The sequence below is a fragment of the Python bivittatus genome, unplaced genomic scaffold (genome assembly GCF_059951505.1).
Source record: "Python bivittatus isolate LINGU-HERP-01145 unplaced genomic scaffold, Pbiv_v1 ctg000560_np1212, whole genome shotgun sequence".
Lineage (NCBI taxonomy): Eukaryota > Metazoa > Chordata > Lepidosauria > Squamata > Pythonidae > Python > Python bivittatus.
In genome coordinates, this window is record NW_028277083.1 from 10,046,885 (window position 1) to 10,061,237 (window position 14,353).

Here is a 14,353-nt window from a genome sequence, read left to right on the forward strand (position 1 = left end):
AAAAAGTGCCTTTTTAATTGGTAAACACTGAGAAAGAAAGGCATTTGAATTACAAGCAATTTAGACCAGAAACCATAAGGTAAAAACAATGGTAATTCCTTCAGTCTGGCTCCAGTAGTCCCACCTGGACTGGGGAGCTGTGCTGAAGAGCTGTTCTCCCTGATGGGCAGTTTCTGCTCCTCCAAGAAAATTAAAAATATATATTTCAAAAAAGTGACAAAGAAAACACTTTGGGAAGTACAAAATTGCTTTGGGATGTTTGGCTTCTGCACTTGGGTGGCAGGTAATCCTAAATTCAAGAGGCACCGATGGGGAAACAGGCTGGGTACCTGATCATCTCTGATATTTTGTTGAATGTTAAGGTTCATTGAGGCAAGGAATGCTTGTAACCCGTAAGAAAAGCTAATCTCTTAGCTAGACCTCATCAGCCACTGGCTTCAATAAGAACATCAACTGTATTTGAAGAGAGGTTGGCTTCTCAGGGCTGTCATGAAGCAGAAGGAGGGGGTGGTGGAAAGACAATGGCAGCAGTTTCTGCATCTCAGAAGGAATTGCTTTGTGTCCTCTAAATTACTGGTTTCAGGCACGGAGTGAGGACAGACCCATGGCCAAGGCTGCAATGAGATTCACTAGCCACCCCGGCAAGTTTCTATATGAATGTAGGGGGTGGGGGTGGGGGGAAGGCACTCTTATGGCCTTGCCCAGGTAACAAAAGCATCCTTGATGCTATGAGGGCTACAGTATGATCCCCTGGCAGTCTCAAGTCCATCTTACAAGCCAGATGAATGGATGAGGTGGCCAGGAGATTGGATGGATGGATGGATGGATGGATGGACGGACAGACAGACTGATAGACTGGGAGGTAAGCAGATTGGTGATGGATGGACAGATGGATGGATGAACAGACAGGAAGGGAGAGAGGGAGGCACATAGTCAATGGATGGATGGAAAGACAGGCAGATGGATGGATGGACAGACAGTCAAGTAGATGTAGAGGCAAGGAGGCAGATAGGGGATGGATGGACAGACAGACAGGGAGGGAGGGAGGGAGGGAGGCACACAGGCAATAGATGGATGGAAAGACAGGCAGGCGGATGGATAGACAGACAATCAAGTAGATGTAGAGGCAAAGAGGCAGAGGATGGATGGGTGGGCAGATAGATGGACAGATAGACAGACAGACAGACAGCAGATTGCAGTATGTTTTGCAGATTCAATGATCCTGAGTTTAGTAAAGGCACTCTGATTTTCTTAATCCATGAAATTACTAGGAATGGGAGAGGCTTAACTGTAGAACAAGGAACATTCGTTCTTCAGAGAGTCGTCAGTGTAGGAAGCTGGTTCCCATTAGTTCCAATCTCTTTCTGAAATGGAGCATAACAGAAGTTGTGGCACCATCTGTCTAAAACCAGTAAGATAGCAAGCAGTTTCTTTAGGAGTTTTATAATCTGCCTTCCCATCAAATGGTCCTCAAGTCTCATAGTACCGCTGTGCTCAAACCTGCCTTACTTTCTCCCAAGTTTTCTTGTGAAAGAGGTTCTGATTCTCTACTTTCTTCTCGGGGACCTTGGAGAATTTCCTTTGATTCTCCTGTTGGCAACACAGTTGAACCATCATTGTCGGAGAGGCAAAGGGAGCTATTGTGCAGCTGTTCCATCTTCCACATCTTTTGGTCACTTTGCAATCTCCTGGTTGCTCACATTTCCCAGGCGGGGGTGGGGGGTGATGGAGAGTTTCCTCTCAGATCTTCTGCTAGGATTTTATGGAATTGTGGGAAACGAGAGACGCTGCAAACCACTGGGGAGAGCAGTGTGCCATGAATGACGTACCCCTGGGGCACGTTGTTTCTAAATAACTGCAAGGCCACCCTGCTCCATCTGCAAGAATTGTCCTCCAAAATCTCTTCTCCTTGAAAGAAATGTCATCCAATCCTAGAGCTGGAAGAGGGTCATTTAGGCCCTCAAATCCAATTCCCTGCTCATTGGCAACACCCTTTCCCCTGGTTAATGTAACTGCGGTTTACTCAATTCTCTTGATTTTCTGAGGTTGCACAGCGCACTGAACTATGCAGTAAGCATCCAGGTTGGATGTTTTCTTTTGAATTCCAAAGCTGGGGGTTTCCTGGTGATGTCCCACCCAATGTAATGGGCAGAAGGAATAACTTTGAGGAACAAGAGGAAGAGCCACCACCAAGTCAGATAAAAGAAACTTGAGTCCTGGACAGAACTGTAACCTGAGAAAGCATCTCAGACAAGACCCTCCCTAGTTCTCATGAAGATAAAGGAAGGGAGGGAGGGAGGGAGGAAGTGCATTCAGACTTGCAAGATTCTGTTACTATAACCTTATAATAAAAATAGTATTAACTTGCATGTCTTTGGTTTCCAAGTTTGGTCTACCTTGGAGGGCTGACACCCTGTAGTCATCAAGTCTGACTTTGCTTTGCTTTTTGAGATCAGCCAAGGACACAAAGCAGGGATGAACAGAGAGCATTCAAATGCTTATGGGTAGATGAAGCAGTATAATTCCAAAATTCAGTCACAGCCATCCGCCACCTTGTATTTCACACTGTGCAGAATCCCTTTGCTAGAAGCCATTGGACTAGAACCTACCACAGACACTTGGCACTTCATCCTTCTGTTGCCTTTCCTGCATATTTCTCCTATATATCACAAGCTACTTCTCTTTCTATATTTTTCCATGTAGCCTTCCCCCTCACCTCCCCCCCCCACCTTTCCCAACTTTACCCACATTTGCAAGTGAGTAGAAAGCATAAAGACGGTAATTAAGCAACATTCAATTCTCAAAGAAAGACTTGAAACACAACCATGGGCTTAAGTAGCAGCTCGCTGAACTGCCTGGAGCTGGGGAGGTTTTTTGAGCATGGAGTTTTCTTTTCCCTCCTCTAATTGCCTAGTTATCATCTTGGATGATAACCTTTGTACCAACTGGAAGGATCTGAAATGGAAAGGAGATAGAGAGAGAAAGAGAACCCGCTGGCTGTAGGCATCTCATAAGAAGGAAAGAGGAAGCCTGCCTTGAGTTGAACCTGGCTCCTGGTGACTTCATTGACTCATCCGCATAATCTTCTAGGCAGCACTAGATTTGAGAGACATGATTTCTTTCAGGATATGTGTTGGACTCCCTTCCTTTATCTTCATGAGAACTAGGGAGGGGAGTCTCCCCTTCCAAGAACTAAACCAGATCTGATGCTGTTTAGCTTCTCAGCCCAGGAAGATCAACCAAGTGCTGCTATTTACAGGGGGGAAAAAACGTTTTTTGCCCCCAAAATGCAAGGATCTTTGGTTTGGTGGCAGAGATAGCCAGGTTTTGTGTGTGTGTGTGTGTGTGTGTTTGTGTACGTAGTTCTCTCTCTCTCTCTCTCTCTCTCTCTCTCTCCCCTTTATGCCACCTCAAACAAATCTCAAGCATCTTACAAATGCAACAAAGCGTGTAACACTTAGAATAAATAACATTGCAATACACTCAGAAGGCATCTGGTAGCTCCTTTTCAAATGTTAGCTTATGCCTTTGAATCACTCAAAGATTAACACGGCTCCCTCTCTGCACTGATTGCAGGGTAATATAATCATATCCAATCACAATATTCTAATCTTCATAAAATTACAACAAATGGTGCCATATGTCTCCACGGTATCTACAGTAATAATCGGATCCTTCATCCCTAAAGACCTGTAGAAATAACGAAGTTTTTCACATTTCTACATCAATCATGAGGACGCCGTTATTACTTCTAAGGGCAATGGGTTCCCCAGAACAGGAACTCCAGCAGAGATTCTTCATCTCAGAGTCCTGCTGTACCTTATGAGGGTGGGAACTCTCCATAAGTGCTCCCTACTGGCACACTGCTGGAAGGCAGGTTCTGCAAGCAATCTGTAAAGTCTTAAGCCTGGTAGGACTTTCTAGATTATTATCAGCACCTTGAAGAGCAGTTGAATACTGGCAGACTGATTCTCCTTAGATCTATTTGATTCTGCCTGCAGTGATTCATTTGGCTTCATTTGGTCTCCATCTTATTTGATACTGGGAACACCAAAGAGCGTCAGGCCCAGTCCAAGAATGACAGAGAAACAGTCCAACCAAGTCCAGTTCTTTTATTGCTTACACCACATAGACAGAATCTTACCAGACTAAATCTGTATTACTCTAACCTAGTGGATATACCCTGGGAGATTTTAGGGAGTGGCTATCCTAGATCTCTTCCTCTTCCCACACTCCTGCTCTGGTCTGTGTGGTCTCTTGTCTCGCCCCCCCTTCCTGGAATGTGCTCCCTCCTTCCAGAGAACCTGCTGCATTACTGTAGTCCAGGTTTCTTCAACCTTGGCGACTTGAAGATGTGTGGACTACAACTCCCAGAATTCCCCAGCCAGCATGGCTGGCTGGGGAATTCTGGGAGTTGAAGTCCACACATCTTCAAGTCGCCAAGGTTGAGGAAACCTGCTGTAGTCCATCACCAAGAGTCCTCTATTCAAATATCAGCTGAGCTGTTCATTGTTCAGCTGACCTTGTAGCCACTAGTTCTTAACGACTGAGTGGTCCTAATGGTTCATCTCCCAGCATTGCTCAAAGAAGATGTGATTCCTTGTGACTTCCTCCTGCAAAACACACTACAAGAGGGCAACTATGCCCCGAGATTCCTGCTCATTGAGAGTTTGATTTCAAAGGGTGCTGAGCCCACTCTTCCACCCTGTGTTCTCCTAATTGGACTCTCAAAGTCTGTGGCTTCATCACACAGATCTTGCGTTTGCAGCAGGCTGAGTTCCAACCAGCAAATCTACCACCATGGCATCATCTTCTGCTCTTAAGAAGGATGTGTGACACTTACGCATTTGCTGTGAAAGATCTGGAATGGGTCTTTCCATCCAGGACCGAAAGGGGAGAACCTGACCCCAGATATCTGTCTTCAGGCTTCCTCAAAAGTTCTAAGCAGGCTCAGGATTGAATTGACCTCACTGGGGACTGGCTTCTGAGCAGCCACACAGAAGAATGTAATAGAGGGAGCTGTTTCTAAGTTCATAGGCTTAGCACAATGCTGTCAGTCTACCAATAGATAATACAGATGCCAAATAAAGGGGTATTTGGAAACAGCTTCTATATATCTCCAAGGCTTGCTCCATATCTCATTGCAAGTTACAAAAGTTGATGGCATCCTTTTCCAACTTAGCAGGTCCTGTAGGTTCACACACTGGGTCAAGATGAGAGAAGGAAACCTTCTCCATGTGTGGCTCTTCCAGCCCTTGATTTACAGACTGTAGAGATCACCAAAATTGGGTGGTGAATGGCAAAATTCATGAACAAATCATCAAATTACAGAGCTCAGATTTTTCTTCTTCTTTCTTTAAACAAATGGAAACAGGCAATTAAGTAGGTGCAGTGAAGTGTAGAGGAAAGTAAAAGGTCAGAAGGCAGAATCCAGGTTTCTTGAAGTTGGCCATCAACTGTTAAAAGGTAGGCAGCAGACAATGGTGAAATACATATTATATTTCCTTTTTATTTATTTCTGAATGTACATCTAACAATACAATCAGCCAGTTTTATGCACAGCTGAGCCTCCTTTAGTCCACTTTTTTTAAAAAAAAATCCTGATTCTTGTTTAAAAAAAAAAAAGGCTAGCCCAATATCTGTGAAAGCCGCTGCTTGAAGGATCTGGCCACCAGTGAGCCCAACAGCTTTGTACAACTGAGCCAAACGTCTGGCTGCAGTAGGTTGTGAAAGTTAAGTTGCAATCTGAGATACCGGGGTTGTGTAGATCAGCTCAGGTCCAATCTGAATTTGGACCAGACTTCTCTATGGATTCCTGAATTGATCCAAATCGATAGTCGGTTCAGTTTGGATTGCCAGACTGGAGGATGAAATCAAGCCAGTTCAGTTTGGAAAGAAAAATTCTCTCTTGCATGTATAAAAAAAGACCAGATGATTGAGATCCAGCCAGTTTGATTCCATGACTTGATCCCAATTGATGATCCAATTCAGAAAGCCCATTCAGTTTGGAGATTTGATGAAGTCACATTCAAACTGAGTCTCTGAGCAGTGTCTTTGCAGAGCCAGTACTATTCTTATTCCAGAATAAATCTCTTGAGTTCCATGACCTTACTGATAATAAATGTGCACAGGATAGGAATGTAAAAATAAGGCTTTTTTAAAAGAAGGAGCAGTTCCCCTTGAGAGGTTAGATGGAGCAATACTTTTCATTCTAGAAAATCAGTTAAAATCTATCTGCAGTATTTGGGGTTTCCCCAAAAGTCTCTGAAAAGAATTTGGAAATGATTACTGTATAAAAATAATAAGGCCATTTTTAGTGCCAATGGACTGCCAAAAAGTTGAGACTTTGCTGCTGCTGTTGGGAGTGAGGGTGTTCCATTCTGTTGGAGAAGCTTGGAAAAAAGAGGGGGAATGAAATCTGATTTGTTCAGCTTCTAAAGTGTCCATGCTGTCTATCCCCCTACTCAAAAACCTTGGTTTTTGAGACAGGGGGATAGACAGCATGGACACTTTAGAAACCAAAAACCTTGGTTTTTGAGACCTGGAGAAAAAATGCTGAAATTGTTTTCTCTGGTGACAGCCAGACGTTGAAGACGTTCTAAATAGAATTCTCCTTTGATTGGGTCCAGGTCCTTGGCAGCCTCACCATGTATGGTGCTTCTGTGCTTTACCCTTCAGAAGGCTATCTACCATTTGCAAGACCTTGATAGTGCCTTCTACTTCCGTGTTGGTTCCTGAGTCTGGTTTAAAAATAATCCTCAACTATCCAAAAGAAGACACAGAGGAGAGCTCTGAAACTGCTCAGCAGCTGTGCACCTGAACAGCAACTGTCTAATTGACAAGAGAAGACATTGGCGAGATGACCTACTGTATGATGCCTTCCTCATTATGGTGTGATGCACTGTATTTCTGCTTAATTTGTAGTAATTACTTCTCAGCTGGCCCACTAGGCATTGCAATGAGTATATTCAAATGTTATGCACACCGATGCCTGCTTTTGTCCTTTCTTGGGGAAGGCAGAGCTGCGCCCTTCCTCAGAAAAAAGGGCAAGGTGGTTAGAAGGCACTGCCCATAAAAAACAGGCAGAACTTCATTCACGCCATCATGGCCAACTTTTGACCATACCCTACAGACACCCCTGAGCATCTCTAACTCTTTCCTCCTCAGCTCCCAAGAATCCCCTCCCTCAACAGTGCTAAAAGGGTTGAAGAAAACAAGTGGCCCTTTTAGTTTTAAGTGTAAGTGAATATTATGAAATCTTGAGATCAAAGCGCTATGAAAAATTAATGGTTGTCTATCAGCTTTGCTCTCAATAAGGGAAATGAACGTTTGTTCAGTAGGGCATGCCCATATCATGCTAAACTCCTTTTTAAACCCTGCTGTTCCTCCTCTCTTTCTGTAATTATATCTCCAGGGTGGCCACCAGCTGAGTATCTTTAATGCATAAACCCAGCGCTGGAGGAAATAAAAAGCAAATCAAGGGTGAAGAGAGAGAAAAAGGAAGAGTGAGGGTTTTTTTTAAAGGAAAATCATAAGGGGAGAAAAACAGGCTAGTGGTGGTTTAATTTATAATTTAAGGTTTAAATCTTTCTTCAATAGGCAGAATTATTGAATATCTTTAAATGAAATATAAATCAACATATTGTATCATTTACAATATTCTTCCTGGTCCAGGGATGTCATAATTAGAGCACCAAATCCATGTAAATAAGGTGTGGAATATGGAGGATAGTTTCTAATAAACCTAGAGAAATGGACTGAATATCAATCTCACTAAGGTCAGGGAGATTTGATGCGATGAGAGAAGATCCCCATTTGTTTCAGAACAAGAACCATCTAATTAAGAACCATCCTTCCAATAGTGGTCAAGGAAAAAGTCTACAGGAAGCTGCCCAGGGTACAATTTGTTTGTCTTTGATATCTCACATGGCTGCCAAAAAAGGCAAATTTAATTTTGGGCTGCATCCACAATAACAATTCCACTTTATTCTGAGTTGGTTAGATCCCAGTTTGAATCCCACATTCAGTTCTGGGCTCCACATATTAGGAAGAATTCTGACCAACAAAAGCAGGTTCAAAGAAGGTCAATAAGGATAAGCAGTGAGTTCAAAGCTAAATGCAACAATGAGAGATTGAAGATGATGCTCATATTTAATCTTGACAAGAGAAGGCTAAGCAATGGTTGATTTGATAACATCCTTCAGCTTTGAATTATTACATGGGAGGTCAACACCTGTTCTTTCTCATTCCAGGGTGCAGAACAAGGGATTTAATTGACTGAAAGGCAGATTCCAGCTGAATGCTAGAAAAGAATTCCTTAACAGGAAGGACAGGTCAACAGTGAATCCAGTGATCCAACGAAGTGGTGGGCTCCCCTTCCTTGAAAACAGGGATGCCCACAGAGTGTGACCAAGATGGTGGCCACCATGGGGTGATCTAAGCTTAGAACACACCATTGTGGCCACCATCATGACTGTGTTGACTGCACCTTGCCAACACCCCTGCCTGGAGGTATTCAAGCAGCGGCTCTGAATGCTTTCCTTCACATTTCTGCAGTGACCAGGAAATTGGACTTGATGCCTCCACTAGTGGTTATCCTTATGGTTCTAATATTCAGTTCTTCCCCCATATCTTCTTTTAAAGCACTCCATTACCCTTCCAACTAGGTTTTCCAAGCCAGCCCACAAAGATTAGGCCTCTAGACATGGAGCACAATTGATCATACCAGTTATGGGGGGAGCAGGGAGGTAGCAGTTTTTGGACTCTAAAAAAATTAAATGGGAATTTGATATCTTGCAAAGAAAACTCTTGCCTGTGGCATCTCCTTTATTTCCAAGAATACCTCTAATCCCCACATGGGTCCCATCATCATCCTTAGCAAATAAAAATGAGGGTTGACTGCAGCCTAGCAGTCTCTCCAGCCACAGGTTCACCTACTGCCTTTCTCCCCCGCAAATAGATATAGAGAAGTTGAAGGGGTAGGGAACATCCTAGGGTTTAGAACTTGACTTATTTACTTTTGTTCATCTGTAAGTAAGTCTCTAGTTCACCAACACACTCTCCAAATTCCAATGCACCCCAAAGACTGGAGATCCCTGAATTCAAATCCTTTAGCAGGAACATCTGGTGGGCTGGTGTTCAGAGTCATTAGCACTGATACAAGTCCCTTGAATTAGTGACATGAATACATGCTTGGGAAGCTGCAGCTAAAGGATTTTATTGCAAGTGAGTTGGGGTCACATCATCAAACATTCTCACTGGCACTTGAGATGTTTTGCTGCTCCTTTCCCCTGATTTATAGTGCCTCCCCTTTCTTTGCCTTGACCTTTGAGTTAAAGCCAAACATGATCCATTGCCAACACTGCCTGATGTTTACTTTCCTGTACATTCGGCATTGGGGGCTTTATATCATGTTGAATGCCATCAATGCTGCTTCTTTACCAAGAGCCCTAATATTTTGGAGAAGCTAACGCTGCCAATGAACCTGCTAACCCTTTCAGCATCATGCTTCATAGTTTCTCCTGGCATCCCTCAAGCTTTTCCCTTCAAGGCTGCCCCAGCTTCATTCCACAGAGCTATTGGCACTGTATCTCAGGGCTTGATATTCAGAAAGTGACCTCCAGATGCCAAGAGGTCCTTCAACAAGAGGTACATCACAAGCGTCAGTCATATGGCTAGTATCCCACACAGCGTCTGCTGTTCCGGTTTTGGGTTACACCAGACTGCTAAACTGATTCCCGGGGAAATTCCAGCAGGAGCTTTGCATGGAGGAAGCAGGTCATAAGCTAACCAGAGAATTCCTGGTTTATCTCGGTTAATGCCGTCAGCGTTTCAGCACAGGCACCCTCAAAGCCTGTTGGCTCTGCAGGTTTTTGGATTAGGCACTAACAATTCAGACTGGACATTCCCAGGAGCTTGGCGAAAGTGACATTCTTGTGTTTGTGAAAAGGCCACAATGGAATGTTTGGGGTTGGGCTGAAAGCTTCAGAACTGTACAGGACTTGGGAGACTTTCTTATTTTCTAATTTTTATTTTTATTTTATTTTTTTTGCAGTGCAAGCAAAAATGGGGAAGATTTGGAGTGAAACAGGGTAGACAGAGGTCATCTTGAAGGGATGGGCACAATGGTTCTCTGTGGTCTACATATGGTAAAGTCTCCTTGGAGCCCTGGTTACTTCATAGATAGGTCCATCTAGTTTTCTAGCAACAATAGGGAAGTGATCTGCTACCTTCTGGGATTTTAATTCTTTTCTAGACTTCTTGAGGCTGTAGGCTAGATTGACATTTCCTCATAGCCTCCCATATAAATATTAACTGGTCTGATCTTTGCTTCAGATCAAAATCAGCCAAGGTTGGCTAGATGCTGTTACTAGCTGTGTCCATTTTAAATGAAGAAGATAATTGGACTAGTTCCTCAAACCTACTTCGGTTCAGTACCTGAATTCATCAGGCACCTCATCCTACTTAAAGACTGGCCTGGTCCTGGGCTGCAGATCTCCAGCTCCAAATCCCCTAAACCCCAACTTTACATGGCTTAATTAGGTTTTAACTCAGTAAACGTCTCTGAGACACTAAACATGGCACAACTAGTTAAGAATCTCTATTGCAAACTTGACTGAAGCCAAATTTTAAAAAATGTCAGCATGAAGAATACAGCTCTTTCTTAATCCCCGAGCAGGTTGAACCCACTGCTGCTGCGTCTTGCTTTGCTCGTGTTTCAGTGGACCTTGCTCTGCCCTTCATGACCTCGCAGCTAAGCAGCTGCTGGTTGTTGACAGAACTGACATTTCTGACCTGAGAACTGCTGACTCTCAGCTTATCTTTTACCCCGTAGAAGCCTAGTGAGTGTCCAATGCTACACCGATAAATAATCTCACCTAGTACAATAAGATAGTTCTACTTCCCTTCAGTTACGTGAAAGATTCTGTTCAGTTCATTAGAGATTTAATTTTCTTTCCCAGGCTTCTGGGGGGGAAAAAAAATAAAGCTTTGCAAATTTGCAGAACTCAGCTAATGACAGCAGTGACCAATTAGTTCCTCTGATGTTCCCAAGATACATGTCTCTTCCTCTCAAGACCCTGGAACAGTTTTGCACTTAAAAAAAGAAACAACACAGCACTCTCCTTTTCATAAATGAGATGCAAGTGAAAATGTAAGCATACGAGCAAGTGTTTTAAAAGCAGCCAGCCCCCTCAAAGCTTTGGCAGAAGGCAAGATTAATGGGAGAATGTTTCCAGTTAATTTGTTTCAGTTGTCCTGCAGGATCAGTTCAACTCAATAGTATGGGTGTACTGGGTATACTTACGCACCCATCTACCTTGTTGTAAGGATGAATGAAAAAAAATGGTCCCCGAATTTATCCATGTTAAATTCTATTTTTTTTAAAAAATCTTCCTGCCTCCTTTTCTTTCTCTTCTGTCCATCCAGAAAAAAAATGTTTACGCTCTCTCTTGGACAAAAGTCAGCCATCTCTAGCTGAAAGGGCTCCGAAGAGGAGGAGAGAGCCGCAATCCACGTCAGATATCCCAAAACAAGAGATAAAAATAGGATGAGTGCGGTCTTAAATCAGAGTGCTTTTTACAGAGTGTCACAGATGTGCCTGGAGCACAGACAGAGTATCAAGAACTAAGCCTGGCTCTCCGGTTGGAAGGCTGATTTTCCAAGTTGAGGGAAGTCTCTTTCTGAGAAGCAGGAGGAACCAGACACAAGCGAGCCAAGGCCCTTGGCTGGTCCCAAGGTAGCTGTGTGTCTCACCGAATACGTTGAGCCAAAGGGTGCTTTTTCTCATATGCTGGTTTGGCAGCAGACTTTCCTGCCATAATAATCTCAGCTACCAGAATAATATCTTAAACTCTCAGAGATGGCTTTCAAAATTGGGTTCTGCAATCTCCATCATCCTGGGGCAAATGCCAGGCCTCTGGTCCATCCCTTGCAATTCTCCATAAATTGGCTTTTCCTGTGGAATTCATTATCACAAGAGGAAGTGATGGCCACCAACCTGCATAGCTTTCAAATGGGATAAATTCATGCGGGACAGGTACATCAAGGGCAATCAAGTCTAGAAGACAATGTTACCTCTGGCTTGGAGGCAGATGCCTCCACATGTTATTTGTAGGTAACAATGGTGGGAGAATAGCATCTATCTCCAGCTTGCAAGCATCCCAAAGACCTTGGGTTGGTCACTGTGAGAAACAAAATGCTGGACCATGATGAGCCTTGGTCTGATCCAGCAGGGCTGTCCTAATGTTCTTAAGATGTGGTGATGGCCACCCACTTGGATGGCTTTCAAAGAAGAGGGGGAGGAGGACAGGTCTGTTGACTCAATGTTACCTTCAGACTGTTGGCAGATGCTTTCAAGTACCAGTGCAGGAGAACAATGGTGGGAGAAAAGTAGGTCTCCATCTTCTGCTTGCAAGCATCCCCGAGGCATGTGGCTGGTCACTGTGAAAAACAGAAGGCTAGACTAAGTTGGGCCTTGGCCAGATCCAGTAAAGCTGGTTGGTTAGTATGGTCTAATACTTGGAATGATGTCAAGTGGCTGGATTCAGCTCCCCTTCTGACTTCCTACAATGCTCCCAACTGACCACTTAAGTTATAGTTATAGCTCTACCACCATATTCAGTTAACTTTACAGCCCACTGATAACGAAGGCCCAACCAAACATAATTTGTTCCACCCACCCCACAACATGAATCAGGAAGGCCATAATAGGCTGTGAAAACACAGTGCTATGTCATTACTATGCACCAAACTGTGGAATGTGGGCCTTGCAAAATTCTGTCTGGCTACCTAGCGTACGAAGGACAAAAATGTCTTTTGTGCCTCCCACTTTGTCATGAAAGTCTGAGTAGAAGCCATTAAGAATTTGTAAGGAAATACTGAAAGCTAATATTAATTAAACTCTCTTTTTCAAGGTGAAATTACCTAATTCACACTACTCAGTCCAAACCATACATTAAAATGCAATTAGCCTTTGATAATGAATTTTTCTCTAAATGCTGCGATGTGTGCAAAAAGGTACCTAGTAGTGAGCACGAAAAAAAATATTTATGCTTAATGGCCATCTTGAGTACCTTATGGGTAGAAAAGTGGGGCGAAACTTAAACTAATCAGTAAAACAAAATTACTATAAATCATAAACATAAAAGTATAAATTAATATGCTTTTATGAATGTGTTCAAATACAATATTTTAATGAGATCAGGTTTAAAATATTAGGTAAAATGTTGTAGAAAATGCCAATTTTAGGAGAAATCAGGTTGATACATTTTTGTGTGTGCTTTTTAAAAAGATGAATGCAAAATGGCATAGAAAAATGGAAAGAAGATAGGAAACAAAAATGGAAAATCGAGAAAAATCAAGACTGACCCATTTTTTCAACCTGAATGTAAAAAAGAAGAACTTGGGTCCATCTAGTGGGGAAATTAATTCACAGATCCAGGCTTTTAATATTAGGTCAACTTTCCTCAACATGGTGATGTGTTGATCTTCAACAGATGTTCAGTCTTTGCTGCTTTCTCATTCCAGCATGGCTTCTCCTTAATTTGGAATGGCTAAACCAGAAAATTCTGGACTCTGAGCACATGATCAGTGATCAAGTTGACCGCTGAGCGCTCAGTGATCCTAATCAATGAGGACATGATCAGTGATCAAGTTGACCACTGACCACAGTGGGTGAGTTGATGGAAATTTATATAAAAATAAGTGATGGCTCTCCCCAAAGGGGACAAAATATCCCAGAATATTTTTTCCTCCTTCTCCATTTCCAGACTGTACAGATGAAGACCGTTGGCCTCCAATGGCTCCTTGTTGCTTCATTTGCAACTTATGTTGGTTCTTTTGGGCAGCCAACATCCCCTTCCATCTGGGCACAAGATCAGTTTGGCCTTGGCCTTGTCACAACCCTGGCCAAAACCCAAAATGCTCTTGTAACCCGTCAGATAGAAATGCAGTGCTTTGCAATTGATGTACAGTTGTAATTGTAATTGATCCTTTCTATATTGCCATAGCTTTTCAGAAGCCACATGTCACTATAACAGGAAGCAAAATTTTCCCTGTATGAAAAACTGTGTGAGTGTGCCTTTAAATCAGAAACTGACCACATGGCATCAGCTGGTACCTACGATAGTGTTGGTCATCCCACACGTCTCCCCATTTAAATGGTACTTTTTAATTAAAATGGCCAAAATGTCAGAAGATTGCCAACTTTTGCCATGCAGTGGCCAAACAAGGTCAACTTCTGGCAAGATCTCATCCAGGAATGCTACTACCCCTTGAGGTTTGGGAAGATCAGCGGGGAGGGTATACCATGAGATGACACCTGAAGTCCAAGAGGGTTAGCAAAGTCTGAAAA

The 14,353-nt window shown here is 43.1% G+C and overlaps 1 protein-coding gene across 1 annotated transcript in view; it reads left to right on the plus strand.

The window, feature by feature from the left end:
- The window catches only part of TEDC2 (tubulin epsilon and delta complex 2), a 50,129-nt gene extending 40,031 nt beyond the window's left edge, over positions 1 to 10,098 (plus strand). The window contains exon 10 of the mRNA XM_088148169.1: positions 6,630 to 10,098. Coding sequence (XP_088004295.1) covers positions 6,630 to 6,707 — 78 coding nt within the window. The 3' untranslated portion in view covers positions 6,708 to 10,098. The remainder of the gene's footprint in view (positions 1 to 6,629) is intronic.
- Positions 10,099 to 14,353: the final 4,255 nt, after the last annotated feature.